The sequence below is a fragment of the Typopeltis vanoorti genome, chromosome 16 (genome assembly GCF_054136105.1).
Source record: "Typopeltis vanoorti isolate ZY-2024b chromosome 16, IOZ_Tvanoo_1.0, whole genome shotgun sequence".
NCBI classification, from domain to species: domain Eukaryota; kingdom Metazoa; phylum Arthropoda; class Arachnida; order Uropygi; family Thelyphonidae; genus Typopeltis; species Typopeltis vanoorti.
The window spans coordinates 58,943,609-58,963,110 of record NC_143564.1 but is presented as its reverse complement, the minus strand read 5'-3'; the positions used below and the strand labels follow the sequence as shown (position 1 = coordinate 58,963,110).

Here is a 19,502-nt window from a genome sequence, read left to right as displayed (position 1 = left end):
TTAAATATCCTTTATAAAATATTTCCTTTCATTTTGAAGTGTTGAATTTTATTTCAGCTGAGCTTTAAAGGGACTAGTTATGATTTTTTATAGAAATTCCATCCACGCAATGTTGGTTGAGATTCACATAACACCATTATGTGAATTATTGGAACAATGAAATAGGGTAAGCGATAGATAATCACCATCCTTGCTCTAGAAACCAAATGCAGTGCGTTTTGAAATCATTTATGTGTCCATTATGGAAGTTAGTGTTCTCACATCATGTGGTGAAATTCATTTACCACCCAAACATATTCGTAAACATCCATGTTACAGTGTGATTCGAGCCTGCAGTTAGTTGAGAGTGCAGATGCTATCCATTTGGCCAACCAAGTAGACAAATATTATCCCATATTACTTCATGTAATTAGCGCAATAGCCTTACGATCAAGTAATAGCTTCTTATACATCTAATTCAATTAGATAAGGCGATTAATTTTATTTCACTAGTCTTCTTTGCCTGCCAATAAATTTGTTCATTGGCTAATTTATCTACTTTGAGAGAAAAAGAAAGAAAAAACTTTCAGCTCAAAACTTGACTCATTAATTTTTGCTCATCTGAAAGTCAATTTTAAACGTTCCCCACATCTTAGTTGAGGTTCGAACCTTGGCCGAAGAGTGTCGATATTCCAGTCAAACATTTATATAATAAACACCACTTCCTCCGATGTTTACTGGGATTGCGTTAGACATACAAATAACTTTAAACGGGTATCGAGTACGTGTACCTTTATGCGAATGCTAAAAATATTTTACAATTTTGAGCTAATGATCAGCAGGATGACTCAAGATGTAAAAGATCTAATAGAAATATCATGTCATACTGACATTCATGACTCTGGAACTCACTTAACTTATTGACAGGAGAATATACAACACAGAAAAGGAGGGGGAAAATTATGTTATTAGTAAAACGGCTGTTTATACGAAAAGTTCAAATTAATCATGATTCCGATCCCATAACTCAATCTGGGCAACTTTAAGATTAGGAGTGAAGGTCTGTTACAAAGTAGTCGACAGTTCTGATTAAGATAAAAAAAAAATGAATGGACCAGCCAAAATAAATGTTTAATAATGGGAGATTTAAATTTCTCTGATATTGATTGGGGATTGGCAAGGAAGGCAACGGGAAACCACCTTGCTTCATAATCATCTCTCTGGTATAGCAGCATATTTGCTACCCCCACCAGCCAATAGACTGAAGAGAAAAATACAATATAATTGATTGGGGATTATGGAATGCGTATTTGGCTCATTGCAAATTACTTTTGGATCTATTTGATGAGTTTTTTCATCAACGTATAAAACATGCCATAAGAGGAGAAATAAACTAGACTTGCTACTAACTACTCACTAAAGAACTTTACCATGTGATTACTCTTCAGATTAATGAGTATGTGTTATGAACCTTTAAGTCCGAAATTTTCAAATGGAAATTATGAAAGCATGAGGGAGAAAAATGTAATTTGTAATTACACTACAAAGACTAAACCTCTTTGGTCCCAGGAATGTCCGTTAAGAGAAGTCTGTAAGAACATTTAAATGCTAATCAGAATAATAAGCGATTCGTCGTAACTCAGTTTCCTTAAAGGAATGTTCCGTTTATCAAATTCAGTTAGTGACTATAATACTGTTACTAAGGAATTAGATGCAGTTATAGTTTCTACATCATATATTTGGATTTCGGTAAAGCGCTCAATACGGTGCCTTGTCTTATTTACAAACTGAATTCAGGGTAAGGCATCGAAATGGTTAGAAGGATGATTGAGAGAAAGAAGGATAGAGTGATGTTGAATGGTTGTGTCTACGACAAACGTGCAATAACAGATAGAGATCCATGGAGGTCGGTCCCGGATCCATTGTTGTTCTTAATTTTTATCAATGATATTGATAATGGTATTAAAAGTATATTGTCAAAATTGGCAGGTGACACCCAAGTGGGTAGGGTAGTAAATACTGAAAATCGAGGGTCAATTGCTCTAGACTAATTGACAAATGTGGTATCTCTTTGGTCTCAGGAATGTCGATACATTTAATAGTTTAAAATGTAAAGTTCTTTCATCTAGGTAGCAAAAATCTCAAAATATCGTATAATTTTGATAAGATAAAATTCAAAACGGTGCAAGATGAAAAGGGTTTAGTAATAATAGTGCAATCCAGTATGAAATCTTCTAAACAATATAGTAAGGCACCCAGGATTGCAACGGGATTATTTCACTAATTTGCAGGAACGTTGTTGTTAGACACAAAGATGTAATTAATCTCCTATAGAAAAGAATTATTGGTCTTCACTTATAATACTATATTCAAGTTTGGAGTCTTATCTTAAAAATAGATACAGACATGTTGGAAAAGGTTAGAGAGAAAAAAGACCAAATTGATACCTGGAATTGAATGGCTTCATTCATGAAGAATGACTTCAGTTTTGTATGTTGCTAACTTCGTAGACAAGGCGAATCCCAGTGGACAAGTCTTTAAAATTGCTAAAGGAATAAACAAATTAAATTATGGAGATGTGTATATTTTCACAGGAATCGTATACTCTGTGACATCAGGTTGCTGAAGGTTAGACTGAAATTATTTAGTAAAAAAAAATAGTCATTCAGAGGAATAACCTGGAAATAACTGCAGCAACATATACTTGAGACAAATTTAAAGAACTTCTAGATAAGTATGTGCAGGAGGATTAATTTAGTATAGCTGGTATTCCGTTCCTACAATAGTTGTTATCGAAAATGGTTAATGGTTTTGTTTACTCAAACGCAATAGCTTTCTGTGAAATATTATTTCATTATGTATATTTATTACTATTTGTATGAGCCCTCAGGAGCATTTCGGCCTTGAGGATTCTGTTTGTGTTCTGACATCGATGCTATCTAAATTTTGCATCCTTACGTTAGATTTTATACTAATACTAGACTACACTTTTGTATTAGTATATAATAGTGTAATATCCTTTCTTTGGAGAATATTACGCCTCTTGAATATATTAAATACAACTTTTGTAAAAAAACACACATCTTATTCTAGCCATCTATTCTCTATACCTGATTCTCATAACTCCTTCTTTCGTTCTTCCTTTTTGTTATTTTTCTTTCTGTAATCTTGGGTATAAAAAAAAAAAAAAAAGAAAGAAAAAGAAAGGTGGAGCTTTTGTTTAACTACTGTGGCAGACAGGATGATAAAAACGACCACAAAGTTGGCTTCATGCCAGATCGGTATGTGGCCAGTCACAGCAGACTTCATTGTCAAAGCCTGCGCTAACAGTGACTGATGGTAGCACATTACTACAGAATTGTTAGTAATAAGTATGGTAATGGATGGAGAGAGGTAATTTTTTATGAGTGAAGGTCTTGTGGGATTTCTTCTGGCTTTACCTCACATATTAACTAAGTTGTAATTATTATTCTTCGGAAACCGAGATAGAATGTGTATTTTTTTCATTATTTTATTGTCAAATTGATCCCAAAAAAGAACTTTGCAATATGACTGACGATTTTGTTTGCAGTATTCATTAATTTGCCATTCTTCGAAGGCTTTAATGCTTAATAAGATGACCTTTTGATATTTCCAAAATTATAACAAGCTGAATAATTATAAATGAACTAGAACTATGCGATAAAAGGCGACAGACGATTCTCATATTAAAAATGCCGTTACTTTAATGCTAACACACATACACACATACACCGGATCCCACTGACAATAGGTCAGTTGGATCCAGCTTAAATACTAACGCATCAATACCGCAAAAAAGTTATTAAGATTTTTATATATGATTTATTCCTACACATATGAAAAATTTATAAATCTATAATACATTAGTACCGTGGGTGGATTAAGGATTTTTTTAAATGTTTATTAGTTTTATATTTTTGTATTTTTTATTTATTTTTATATAATTCGGAAACCCTGCTCTAGAGACCAAAATTGGAACTTTTTTTAAGCCACTTCTTTCATGCCCAAAATGGGATTCGAATGTGCATTCTATTGGTTCGAGAGCGGATATCTAACCACTCACCAACCATACAGACAACTTAAATCTATTTATATTTAGCCAACTTGTAACAATAAAACAAAAAGAAAAAGAAAAGAAATTGACATTTATTGATATAGCTGAAACATATCACATCCGTCTTAGTTGAGAACAACAACAAAAAATTATTATTATAGCGAGTGAGAACTAAAACATCTTTTAAAGGTATACTTTTTTATATTATGTAAGAACGTTACAAGTTTTCACATTACATATATTATCAATTCATTATATTATTTTTTATTTATACGCCACTTTTCTATAAATAACATCCTAATGGAGAATCGAAAATTGAAGATGCAACTGCTGTTTATTCCAGGAATTTTACATATATAGAAAATTTATTGTAAAAGTTTGTACAATAAATTTGCGACAAATTTATTGTGATTTAAAACTATAAAAGAAAGTGTTATTTTCTATTTGATCGTAAAAAATTAAAATAGTTTTTAATATTTTTCAAACTTTGTATTTTTGCTGCATAAATTAAGATTGGCAAAAATATTTATTCCATACTTCACAAGACAATTATATAAGATAATCTCGATGGCAGCGGAATAGAGCAGTATATGTCAGCATGAGACAGGAAATCATATTTACTCTGCTCATGTTGTTTGCTAGCATAAATGTAAAAATCTAATCCATGATGTACGATTACGTTTTATAATGTGAACCATTAAATTCAAACTTCAAAGAAATTGGTAGAGCAGATTACCTAATCCAAACTACATTTCAGTACGGATTTCTTAAATTAGCATTCACAAAAATCGATGAAGTGAGTTAAAAAGGGAATCGGTTCCACGACTGGCAGTACATCGAGGTATATTCTGTTACCATCGGATAACCTTGGAAAGGGAAGGCTAACAAATGTAGATCGCAAATCTGACTATAGTTTTAATAATGGTAATTATGAAGAGAGAAAGACATGAGAGAGAGAGAGAGAGAGAGAGAGATTTGTAATTATTGTGATGTTTTGATAGTTTACAGTTGGCCTCATATATTTATATCCTTACTTATGCACCTGGTTTAATTGAATTACGTAACAGCGTTTTCTTTCTCTGCTATTTTAATAGCACGGCTTACTATCCACTTAAGCCACAACTGTTTCCTGTTCTTTCTTTGGAGAAGAAAATACGACATTTTCTTCATAATGGGGTCATGTATAATAGGCTGTTGTGAACAAGTAACTTAGTTTCATATAAACCTAATTAATGTCATGATAGGGTGGTTAATGCTATTTGCATATCCAGCTGTGTCTGTCAGAGCGTACATTCTATCACTAGTTTGCAGTTTATTTGGTTTGTGGAATAAACAAAATCCAAGTTTCCGGATGGCAAAAACCATGCAATATCCGTGTGTGTGAGACTGACTAACTCACCTTCAGTTGAAAAGCCCTTATAAAGATTCCACTCATCTTAGACGGAAATTGATCCCAGACCTTTGCATCCAAATGTCACTGTCTATGCCGAAAGAGCTACAGAAGGGGGATGGGGGTTCAGAAAAAAATGTTATGAATAGAATGTTTGTACCATGCACAGAAGTATCCAGTTTCTGGTTCATCAGCATTCGATATTGTGCTTATTTAGTTATTAATAAAATCTTGGAGACAATAACAGTCCCAGATTTGTTTTTAAAATGCATACGGTTTGCATATTATTATTACCAACAAAAAAAGGGGGGAAATAATTAAACTTAGCATTCACCTGTTGGAACACGAAGCCCTAAATGACCTAACTACATAAAATTCTTAGTTCACCTTTCAGTTCATAAATAAATAATAAAAATAATAAAAAATTCGAAAGTACTAACCTCACTATTTAGGATAGACTAGATACCAGTATACTCTGAGACGATAAATGATTATTATTATTGACTCAGTGGTTTTAAGCTTAAGAACATAAATATCTGCATTTTAGAAGTTTTGATAGTCTCTATTTAGCCCTTTGCGTAACTAAGTGGTATGTTGGAATATTTTTTGTTCTACTTTCGTTCTGTCTGTCTTCATTTATCTGTACTACATCCAGAAAATAAGTTCATTTATTAATAACGTATTACATAAAAATACATCCTTCTCTTGTTTTCATCATATCATGTCCTGAACGATAACTACAGAACAATAAAATAATACTAATATACGTTTTATATCATTATGCAGCGTATATGAATGACTTATCTAAATATACGCGAGCATTGTAGGTTCACTTATCTAATAATCACTTGACTTATGAACATAATAGCTCTGCCTTAAAATGAGGCATGAAAAAAAAAAGGAAAAGCAGGAAATGAATGGTTCATTTTTCGCCAATGTGTTCTAGTCTTATCGTCACTTAAAATCAATTCTTTCCTTCTCGGCGCCTATCTTTTACAAGATAAGCAGCATGAGAAAAGAAAGAAAAAAAAAACGTTCAGTTCCATTTTGCACAATGACCAGAGCAAGTGATTGTTATGTGCGGTGCCCTACAGGAAAAGTAGATTGATTCCATCAGCACCCTGTTGGCCATATTCCAACAAGTAACAAATGCTTACTGAGCGTAACAACACGCAGCTATCTGTGACATCACGTATGTTAGAGATGAATATATAGAAATAGGTATCCTAGCTGTCTACATTATGCGATATAAAAGTCGTTTCCCCAACGGTAAAATAGAATTGCTACTGCTCTAAGTTCACTTTATTTCTAGACATGTCTCGAGTAACTTCGCAGAAGGTCAAGGGAGCATCGCTATTGATTTCTGGCTCGTCTTATTTCAAATATTAGATTGAAACTTGGAAATAGAAATGCTGGATGTTTTTTTACATCTCTCCGAAATTACTGTTGAAGTATCTTCAGTGTATATGAAAGTAAAAGATCTGTATTAAAATGAAAAAAAAATCCTCAAAAGTAAAAAAAAAACGAAAAGTTTAAACCACAATAAAAATAGTAATCCAAGTCACGAGTGTATAGTTTTTTTGTTCTGTCGTTCACACTACCCGAAACCAAATCGAAAAGCTTGTGATAAACAAATACTCTCAATGCCTCATATTGATAATGATCGAAGCAACTAATGAATATTTGGCGTAAAAAATAAAAGAAAATACGTTTGAAGATCAAGTGAAACATTCTTTCCTAAATTAGCAATTGCCTTAATTCTTTTTTTTTTTTTTAATTCATTTCAAATAAAAGTGCTGCAAATGTAGTTGTAAACAAGGGTGGTTCTTCTCCTGGGAACCCGAGTTCATCGCCTGATAATTCAGGTAATTGACTGATAATCCTTTTTGTCAGTCCTATTTGCACAGATTGCGCAAAGGACTACAAATACGATTTGCCGACGTAGTTGTTTGATGGTTAGCGTTATCCGGCCTCTAAACAACACTCTCGACAGATTCGAATTCGTCTTTACGTGGGAGATGATTTCATCGGCCGGTGTGAGACCGTCACGCTTATTAGAGGCTTTCTGGAGTGGCTTGAAAAAGTTCCAAAGTTGGTCTCCAGAGGAGGGTTTACGGAATATGAAAAAAATAAATCAAAATAGAAAAAAAATCCTTAAAACACCTACAATACAAATATGTAAATATAGGTTTGCAGAAAACTTTTCGCGTGTGGGAGCCATAAAAAAAATTGATCGCCTTATCATGATATTAATTAGGTATGTGGAGCCAAGTTATTTGATGACAGGCCATTGAGCGTATTACGTTAAAGGCAACCAGGTTGTTTACAAATATTTGTAAAGAAGCATACTCGGCTATGGAATAATACCAACGATTCCTAAATGCCATTTAGGAATCGTTGCCATTTAGAACTGAATTCAAAACCACATTCAGCTCCTTGTTCATTGCCCTTCTAATGTTATATAAATATTATTTAAAGATATTTCATGTTTTTTTACTCAAAATAACTGTATAATCCTAAATTAATAAGTCGTTGCACATAAATAATCAAAAAAGTTTGTGTAGTTTTTTGTTTTCTTTAGAAAACAAAGTTTAATCCGAGTCAGACTTAAATAGCATTTTTTTGTACAAGTCAGAGAGAACATTTCTACGTCTCTGTCTGTCTTTTAACCAATGCGAACACGTGAACTCTACTAATCCGTTAGAGGACAAAGAAAGTACATCGACCTTTTCTACCCAGCACAGATCAATAGTCTAGCAGCATGAAATCAGCAATGAAAATTCTGCATGAGTACTAAGTTATGAACAGAAAAATTCCAAGTTATTCATTTTAAAATATTTAAAGTATTCTTTAACAATTTCTTTCTGTTCATTTTTCAGTGAGATATAAACTTTGAAAAGGATCCATCGAGGCTTCCATTATTTTCTACCCCCTTCTATCGCGTCATTTCGTGGAAGCTGGGTCACAGTGATTTGTCACCCACCTCTGATTGTCATATTTGTAGAGCGCTGTCACCTACATTAGTGACAATTCTATAGTGCTTTGAAAAAATTTCATTCTTTGGTAATTCTCGTATAAATAAGAAAACGTCTTATACTCGTATAAAGTGATACAAGCTAACGTAATAGGTGCGGCGCCGTGTGCGTTTAAGTCGTTCTCAAGACCCATCAGTTCTTTTTTTTTCATCTTAATTCCTTTCTAATTCCCTTTGTTTCGAATTGTGACGTGTTTAGTGTGACACAAATCTACGATTCTAAATGGATCAAATTCTACCTTATTCAATTTATAAATTTAAATTACATAAAATAGTTTAGCATTACAATTGATACAAAACCTTTGCAAATTAAAAATTCAATGTTTCATGTAAAATATTAGATAATGAAATTATGTACGATGGTTAAATTATCACGTTTGAGAGACAAAGTAGATGCTCTGTTATGCCCTATCATAAATGCTAACCACGTCTTAAATTCCTTCTAATATGTTAAGTTCAAAAGAGCTCTGCCGATTGATCATTCAACGAGACTTGTGAATAAGAAGCATGCTTTGAATTCTCAGACAGCAGTCCATAGGGACTCACCAGAGGGAACTGTTAATAAGAACATCAGTCTCTGCGATTTCTTTCCGCAATGGATTAAATATATCTACCAGTTTAAATTTTTTTTTTTTTTACAGAAAATTGACGACGAATTTTTTTTAAATAAGGCATCTTCTTAGCATTGGCAGCCTCCATCACATGGTTTAAATAAATAAATAAATAAAAAGCCGTTGCTAATCTCATAAGCAATGAATGGGAAGTACTGTTCCTCAACTTTTTTTTCTTTGTTACGATTAAAATAATTTGACATTATTTGTTGGCGATATCATTGCGTAAGTTTATTTTATTCACAAATTTAAGACATTATTGGGCAAAATTGCGCCTCTGTAGTTCAGTAGGTTTCGAGGATGCTTTTCGGTTGTAAAGACCTGGATTCAAATTCCATCTTGAACGAGAAGTTGGACACGTTTTCAACTGAGGATTTTTCAACCTGCATGCTTGGTAAATCCAATGTTAAGCTTAACTGCTATTTTAAAAAAGGATACAGCCTTCATTAGAAGATCCTTATAAAAGTGAATCTGGACTATTGTGCATATCTGATCAGCCAGATTACCAGAAAATAATACGAAGATGGCGGTGAAAGCATGTAGACGTGTGACATAGGGGGATACCAGGAATGTGGAATATTAAATCGTGAAGACAGAAACAAAGAAATATGAACAAATGGTTAGAATTGAAAGAAATACAGGGGATGTTTAATGTAAAATTATGTGTAAAACAGGGATGCACATTATCTCAGTTGCGGGAAAAAATCATCGCAAGGAAAATTCATCACAGAAAGATTCGTCGGGCGAATTATTGATTGCGGAAAAAATTCGCTGAAAATGTTATTCTCTAGAAAATTGAAATGATATTGCATTGATACCGTTATATGAAAAGTAGTGCAGTGCAAGATAAATTTCACGAAATATAATTTTATTATGTATCTATGTATTTGTCCGCGCGGTTATCCGAGTGGCTGGTTGCTTCAACCATATGCCTGGGAAAGGAGTGTCCTGGGTTCGATTCCGTCTCTGATGTGAGGGGCTTAGGATCTTTCTCAGACATAGCCGGTCTTGGGAGAGGACTGGGATCTCCCCCCCCCCCCCCAGTTTATCTGGGGGTTTTCCTCCAGCAAGTAGGCAAACCTGCCTTGAGAACATAACGCTTCTACAAACATAGGATACACTAGGAGGCCTAGGGCCAACCACCTTATCCTCGTATAACGGTTGCAGTTATAAGGAATAGAGCCCCTTGACACCGTAAAGGTTAAAGAGGGAAAGATCTATGCATTATTTATTTAGATTTTAATTAGATTTTCATAATATTTAATTTTCATAAGTTAAGATTTTTTTTATCTGAACTAATTCAGAAGATGAGGTGTTTCAGTTACTGAATACACGTGTATTTTGAAAATACTCCACTTTTCCTACATAGGAAAGATATGTTGTATGCTATTATCGTTAACAGAGCTAGTTTAAGATCATAGGTGCACTTTTGATTAATTATGTTAAAGAAAATGATAAAAAAAAATACGTAAATGCTATCATAATGATGTAAATAAGCATTAGTTAAATTTCCATCTGAGGAAACAATACAATACTAGTCTTGACCTTTTCCTCCAATGCTAGTATTTTCAGACGAAGAAATTCATCTCTCACCTAATAGCAATTACAAACATCCATGCCTGTTGCGAGTTTTTGAATCCACAACTCATTGGTGGGAGAGGGTTATGCCATCTAGTCGGTTGTTCGTTATCATGGTTTATTTACAATTTACAACGTTTAAATAGGGAAACGAACTAAATAAATAGGAATACGAAAAAGTTAATTATTATATGTAGTTTTCCAGGCATCTCTGTTTTGATCCAGTTGAATCTCTTTTTCTCATGGAGAGAAAGAGAGAGGGAGAGAGTATCTGTGCTGACGAGGTGGTTAATATACTGGCAGAACTTCCTCTCCGTCTTTATCCATTTGAGGCGGCGTATAAAAATAAGATGTCAAATTATGGAGGACGATGTCTCAGTTGATGTCCAAGCCAATCAAGTTGACGTCTGCGTTGGGTTTCAATCAAGGGTTTTTGGTTTACCCCTTCTAAAATACTGGGATTACGAATATGTTCCTTCCAAGAGTAACTGGGTAACAGTCTTAAGCAGGTTGTATTAAAGCTATTAATAGTTTTTATTGCTTTTTTGAGTGGAACCATCCCATGTTTCTCCACGATACAAGAAGATAGCCTGAGAGGTTACTTTGCAAAGCCTAATTTTTGTTTCCAAGGTAATGAGGGGCGATTTCGATATATTTCTTAGATTCCTGTGTTGATTGAGAGTTTATATTTTCTTAATAATATGTTATTTACACTGTTATTTATATTTGAGCCTAAGTATTGGAGGTCTCTACTTTTTTTTAAAGGTTGATTGTGTTCTATAATGATGGAACCTTGTACTATATTTGTGATTATTTTAGTTTTATTTCATTTAACTGTCAATCCAAATATTTTTGCAGCTTGGCATAGTTTGTCAAAGTGTTGTTTGCGCCTTGGCTAAAGATGAGTCTCTGTTAATACTATATCGGCTTCATAGATGCGGTTGTTAGCCGGTTGAGTCGATTGTTAACGACATGATATTTCTGATTACAGTTTACTTTTAAACGGTTCACAAGAGAAGTAATTAATTACATATTTCACTTTGGGAGCATCCATCTATATTTTTTTTTCCAGTAAAAAATACTAAATATAAAATTTAAAATTTCTTAGTGTCATAAAATACTAGTATTGAAGGGAAAGGTAAAGACTAGTATTGAAGCAGCAGATTTACGTATGCTGATTTACATCATTATGATATCATTTACGTAATTTTATTATCATTTTCTTTAATATCTTTACTCAAAATTGCACCTATGATCTTAAACTAGCTCTACAGACGGCAGCCTGCAAAATGTCTTTACTATGCAGGAAAAGTGCAGTGATTTTCAAAATGCACGTGTATTCAATAACTGAAACACGTCACCTTCTGAATTAGTTCACGTAAAAAATATATCTCACCTCGATGGATGTCTAAATGCGCAGAACAGAACAAGTGAACGGTTAGAAGAATCAATATTCTTAAATAGGTTGCCCTTTCCGAAATAATAAATCATACATAAAATATTTCTTTTTTTTTTTCACATATGGAAATGACAATGAAACACATGATTTAAATTTTTTTTGCGAAGAATTTTCTCGCGATTAATTTTCCACGCGATGAATTGTCCCCCCCCCCCCCCGATGAATTTCCCGGACACGCTTTTAGCTCCTTGCTTTATGCAGATGATGTGTACTCTTAAACAAATCTAATGCAAGTCTCCAGGATTCTCTGATTAAATTGAATAGCAGCTGTAACAAATTTGGCGTGAAAATTAGCAATAAAAAGACCAGACTTCTGGAACTAAGTAGGTAGGTAGAAAACCCCGATTGCATTCATAGTGAAGAGCCTGTGAACAAGTGAAATATTTCACTGGTTAAGCACAGTTTTTAATGAAGATGGCAAATTAAATCTGGAAACAGATTTAACTAGCAAAGAATTTAATTAGCAAACCTGGTATCACGGGGAGTCAGCTAAATAAATGTAAATGGAATAAGAGCAAAATTTGCCAAAACACTAAACTAGTATACAAGACAGTGCTCAAACCAGTTTTAATTTATAGATCTGGGAGTTGAATTAGAAATAAAGTGCTTAATCAAAGATTAGAGACAATATATATGAGAGCTCCGAGAAAAATTAGAGGAGTGAATAGATGGCATCAATGACAGGATTATATTTTAAAGGAGGATATTAGGAAAGAACGTGACACGTTTTGTATCCAGGAATGTGTCAGCAGAGTTAATCTCAGGTGGTATGACTACAATAGAAGAGAAAAGGTCAACAAAACAAGCGTTATTTTCCAAAATGGCAGGAAAAATACCCAGAGGAAGGTCAAGATATAGGTGGATTGATACAGTAAAAAGTACCTTTGAAGAACGAAATGTTTAATATTAGATATTAATTAAATGCAGTAATATTGGAAGTCATACTGACAAGTAATAAACTAATTTGGAGGAAAATTGTTCATAAGAGATTAACAAATACACTAGTGTAATACTGCAATATAATGAATTACAATATTACAATCACATTGCAGTATTACACTGAAATATTACAATATTTTATTGCGTGCCTACACGTAGTAACTTCCATTACTAGACTAGTACAAGAAAAGTTATCGTTTCAGAACTTTTCTGGATCTTTTTACAACCGATTCCTGAGTTCGTCGATTTGGTAGGTTATTAAAGTTTTGCCCACCTACTCGAAACTTAAAATCCATAACTCAGCAAAATCGATCTTAGAGATCGCAATTTTGACAGTGATGCTCATTAGGATTAGGAACATGAGATGGCTGCAGTTGTTTTCAGAATCCTTGTGTCACTCTTGTCTTGGCTCGGCGACTAGTTTTCCAGTGCCCTCCAATTTTGCAACCCTTACTTAGTAGTTAGAGTATCTTACTTTGAGGAATACTACAGGCTTTTAACCCACATGTCATAAAATCGACCGTAGAACTCATTATTCACTTATAGCGGTTTATTGTATTCTGGAACACCATTACAAGAAAAAGTTCGCACAAATTCGGTCAGCTTCCATAGTAGAGAAAAGTGAACGCCAGCGGACTGATTCCTCCAAAACATTACGACTAAAACTTTTACTCGCTTGGGAGATGAATGGTTTTAGAAACTATATTTATTTGTCTCAATATTCGAATTGTATTGTTCAGGAAAAATCTGATATCGGAACTAACTCTCTTGCAATTAGGTCCGCCTCTTCAAGGATTTAGTCTCCGGGAGTTTGCGTCAACCATCGACAAATGTCTCGCTCCTCGAGCTTCAGGAGGACCGTTGTCTCGCATAACGTTCTCGGACAGTCGACGGGGTGGAAAGATGAATTATCACAAGTTACAAGGGGAGGCAGTAGTAGAAGCCCATCCTGATCTTCCACCTAGCGATCCTGATATTACAAGCTCACCAAGTAGTACGGAGTGTTCGGATTATGACCCAGAAATAGAAGATGACAGCAGCACTAGTGACGATGGTAAGTAAAGATAAAAATATATTTAGATGCTTGATTCCATTTTCGGCCTTTTATAAATTCTTTCAATAAGTATTTTTTTAACCACAGGAACACTCGCTAACTTAACATTACTTTCAAGGAAACTATCACCTAAATATCGTAATCTAAGGACCTTCTCCATAGACTGGAAACACCTGGATTTGAATCCCATCTAGGATAGGTTAAACATTTATTATAAGGACTTTTCAACCGAATACGAGTTAGCCAGTCTTACAGATGGTGGGGTTTTTCTCTTAGAAAACTTGGGTTTTTTATTGGAAAAAACAAACATGATATATTGGCTTTATAGAATTAGTTGCTTGAACCGTAACTCTAATCCAAACCATTGCTTGTTCATCCTGGGAAATTCATGCTGTCAGAAAAATGAAATGATCATGGAGATTCAGCGGGTGCCGACAGCTACCTCTTGGCACCGGCTGATAAATAGGTAATAGTTTATCTTCAGGATACATTTTATGTGTGCGCGCTCTTCATGATGGACAATAATCGGTCATATACTGACTTTATAAAATAAGAGTAGATAATAAAAATACAGCAAGTGAGTGTATGTGAGTGCACCATACATTGGACTGCCCCGAATGAAGAATAAAAGAAAATACCTCCTCCCCCCATCCCACACGCACAACGATGTTAGGACTAAGGTGGATAAGGAACATCGGACATCGGATAACTGAATAAAGGTCGTATGGATTCATTAATCCATGGTTCCTGTTATTTCACACGAACAGAAGAACAATCATCAAAACCAAGGAGCCATCATGATTAAAACAATCCAAGGAGGCGGGTGGTTGGCACTTCGTGATTCCTATCAACAAAACAGCTGAGTGATGCGATTTGAACTTCATTTCCGCCCAAATACATCGAATAATATTTACCATTTACTCTACGTGTGACAGACATTTCCAATTCCGTTGGAAGTTTCCGCTGCATGCAGAGTAAATGCTCAACATGATAGTGACTTTATCTTAATAGATCTTGTGTTGGTTTGTTCTGGAATTACGGCCAAACCATAGTAGACTATCAGTCCAGTATTATTATTATGTCTGCTAATCGCATGTGTTTTCTGGCGGTTTGCCTATTTTTCAGGATGAAAAACTCTGATTTTTCATCCTGAAAGTAAATTATAACTGCGAATAATATTTTGGCGACATTACATTTATTTTGATTTTCATAATCATAAGATGGCAAACAATTTGAATATCAGAGAATTATACTTATGATTAATTTAATGATCATTTTAAGTTTGTAAACAATACATTTTGCTGAAATAAATGGATGATTTAATCATTTTGCAAATAATGAAGTTATCCAAAAGAATATTAAAAATGATGTGTGAAGTATATTTTCAGAAAATATGGTGAAAACATATCAGGTACCCGCACGGTTTATGCCAATTGTACATTTTATACGTTTTAAGTTGTTCAATTACTATTTTGAATTATTTTTTGTATTTACTTGTCTGAGATGTATTTGCATTTCTAAGAGACAAAAGAATTTTGTAATGCAATTTATATTATAATTTGTTATAATTGTTATGATTTTATAACATTACCCTTTTTTCCAAAAGGTACTACATCCTCCCGTAATTCAATAATAACTCTTTTTTTTCACAATTTCGACTAATTGAATGAAATCATCAAATGGTTACATTATTTTCTTTAGCTACATAACTGCATCCAGCCTGAATTGTCAACAGTTAAATATTTCGCTCATTTCCTATGACTTCACTTTCCCACATTTCATTCTTTCTTTCCAATATGTCTTTGTTTCTTCATAATCTTGTTTTCTCTAGAACCTTTCAACTGAGTAATGCATGATATGATGTCGTGATGAGCAAACAATTGATTTTTAGCCTCCATCTGAGCATGCTATTCTACTTATTACTTCCTATTACAAACATGAGTATAGTATGTCTAATAAACTACTGGGTGCAGTAGTCTATATACGTCTTCAGTTAATGAAATTTTAATACTCCACCATACATACTGCATGAACACCGTTACCAGTATATGTTTCTGTTTATTACTTTACTTAATATTTTAAACATAGTATGCATGCGTAAAAATTTTCTGCACACACACACACACACACACACACACACACACACACACACACACACACACACACACACACACACACACACACACACACACACACACACACACACACACACACACACACACACACACACACACACACAAATTCTTACAGAGACAAACCAAATTTAAACATCTTTTGCTACCGTTCATGTCTGCTGAGCGAAAGGTGTTATCCCATCTTCGAGAAGAGAGCATTGGCTACAACCTTAAACCTCGTATTAATAAAGTGTTGCACACGAGTTATTCCATCCTCGATATCACTACTTTTTTCCCTTTAAAAACTATTGCAAAAGTAAAACAACTGATATAAAGACAAGAATAACAGGATATCTGTTGTTACGTGTAATTATATTGAAATTTTAATCTCCAGTTATTTTCAGCCAATAAATAAATAATACTACAATTTTTAGGTAAATTTAAAATTAAATAAATACTTCTTTAAACAAATATGGGAAATCTGAATTGTCAAGTCGCGTTCGAACCTGTGAAGATCAATAATGATAATGAGCTGGCTGGTGTGTAAATGCAAGTTTAACGAAAGAGAAGCATAATATGCGTAATCCAATTTGAATAAGTGCCTTAGTAATGATTGAATTACTCAGGAAACATATCACTACATCCAGGATGATTAGCAGAAACGTGACGGCATTCAGAGAGAGAGAGAGAGAAAGAGAGGATAAACTCTGTAAACTCAAAATAAAATCTTCGCCACATTATCATTTTAGCCATAATAAAATTCACTACAGTGGAAATTAAATTTCTGTTAAATGAAATGAAATTAAAATTAATGTAAATTAAACCAAATCAAATGAAATTAGTAATTAAATTATTGTTGGTGTTGTTTTGAAATAAAGCAATAAACCTCCACTTTACATAAAAACTAATCACGTGCTTTGCACTGGATGACACGGATAACTTCGTGTGAATGCAACTTTTTATATAAAATATCAAATTTGTTTCAAATCCAAACTCATCGATCAGATCCAAACAATGTATATCCCAATCCCTCCCTCCCTCCATACAAATCATCAGTTTACAGCGTTGGGCATTTTCATCCCATGTTTGGGTTCTCCTTTCCCGAAACGTAATCCTGCTTTACAGATGAGGATGAGGATGCGTTGGCCAGACTGACACAGAGGCAACGTCGTTTATCCTTTCACAAACTGGGATTTTATTCTCGAACTACTTTGCATACTAGCATCGTCGAATTATTTGCTTCTGCCCTAATTCCAACCGATTGCGATGGCTAGCATTAACAAAAGATTATGTGCTTTCGTCTATGGAGTTTAGCAAACACTGAAAACTACATACGAAACAAAATCCGAGAAAGGTTTTTTGAGGGGGGGTGTTATACGTTGCAAAGTTTGAAGGTAAAGAGTTTCAGTACATTATCTCGCTTCGCGTTGTACAATGCACCGACTGGAAGGCACTTAGGATATCATCGAATCAAGTTTCCAGAATTCTTTATTATAAACATAATTAATATTCTGATGATAACGAGAACATCTTCGTGGCAATGATGTACATAGGAATGTATAGTAATGCCAGAATTTTCGCATGTAACTATTCAATAAGTCAAATTTGAAATACACAATATATTTCTTTTTGTAATTACTATGACAGTCACTTGGCTTGTACAGTTATTTATATTTCTGAGATAGAGTGATTTTTTAGTACGTTAACGCAGAAACCTATTGCACATTTAGTACCGAGGATAGAGAAAAGGTTAAATAATTTGCTCTACAGAACAAACAGAATTTTTCAAAGCACTTCCAGGGTCTCTAATAAGCTTGCTAGTGGTGGGGTGGATTTGCTTCAAAGGACGGAATTCATCGACGACCTAAAGGAAATTTAATTCACAAACTGTCTCTAACAAAATGCTACCTTTACTTAAGCCATATATTTAAGACTTAAATGCCTTATTAATTAAGGTATTTCACTTCTTTCTGACAAATTATAATACTGATTGCTAAATTCCTTGAAGAATCCTTATTAACATTCTTGGCTTTCAGACAGTCCAACTTCCGGAATTTAAAATTTTCGACAATCGGACTTGTTTTAATTTAAAGAACGTTAAAAATAATATATTTTTATGAAGATACTTTGGTATAGCTTACCATGGCATAAAATGATAATTGTAATGGAATTATAATGCATAAAAATGAAACATTGCTGTTAATAGTGTCTCTATTGGCCATTTTTAAAACTACATTTACTTGTGTTATGAATAATTTGCAGTTATCTTAGATATAAACAATTGGAAATGGTGACATAACTAACGGTTATGTCAATAGTATCACATGATATCTGTAATATCTATTTTTCTTGCAACATTTCGAATTAATATTTGGATACTTCGATATTTCTAACAATTATTTCATATTAGTGAAATGTCTCAGCTTCAGTTTCTGTTTTTACTGTTTTCTCAAGAGCTAGCATTCAAATAGCTATATTTTCTACCTCATATGTACTTTTCTGACTTTTCATCAACCTTTTTCGAATATAAATTATATTTATATACGAAATCAAGAAACCTTGTGAACAATTCTTAAGAAGTAACTACTAAAGAAAGAAATTGGCCTAATCCTTGAATTAACCCATAAATAAGGGCAAACGATATATCTTGTGTTCATTTGCTATTGCTGCTGGTTGATCACTTCGTAGAGGAGTCAAATCTGTGAATCTCATTGTTGGCTCTTCAGATATAATGTGACCTCAAAGAAACCTCAGTAGACTCTTAATATTCTGAGATAGGTTTCAATCCTCCACGATTCAGAAAAACAAACAGTCCCTAGATTTATGATAATTTTATAGATATCACACATGATAAACTAGAAGTTGCTTATGTGGCCTATTTTCTTTAGTTCAGCTGACGACTAGTTTCATCTGTAATTTATGTTGCCGTCTCGATGGCAGTTTCTCCTAGACATTTTCTGTGTTGTACTCAGTTCGTCTTCTGACTGTGTTAAACACTACAGCCAGAAACTAACTGAGAAATAAGTTTGTCTCTAATGTCTTACAAAACTTGGCACCCGTTCAACCTCCTTTCTAGTGTCCGGAATATTTTAACATTCTCAAAACTGCTTATTGTAAAAATGTAAACACAGTTAATTTTCCAGTAGATTAATCCAGTAACCTTAAACATTACAATGATTACTTTCATCATCACACAACATGTAGTCATATTAAAAACAATAAATAAAAGAAATTAGATCCTACAGTGAGGTGGTATATGTTTTAAAAGT

At 33.7% G+C, this 19,502-nt stretch overlaps 1 protein-coding gene across 1 annotated transcript in view; it reads left to right on the top strand.

Moving 5' to 3' along the window:
- Positions 1-19,502, top strand: part of LOC150098052 (uncharacterized) — a 64,383-nt gene that overhangs the window by 22,760 nt on the left and 22,121 nt on the right. Inside the window, exon 2 of the mRNA XM_090406590.1 lies at positions 13,844-14,119. Within this exon, the coding sequence (XP_090262716.1) occupies positions 13,844-14,119 (276 nt within the window). The remainder of the gene's footprint in view (positions 1-13,843; positions 14,120-19,502) is intronic.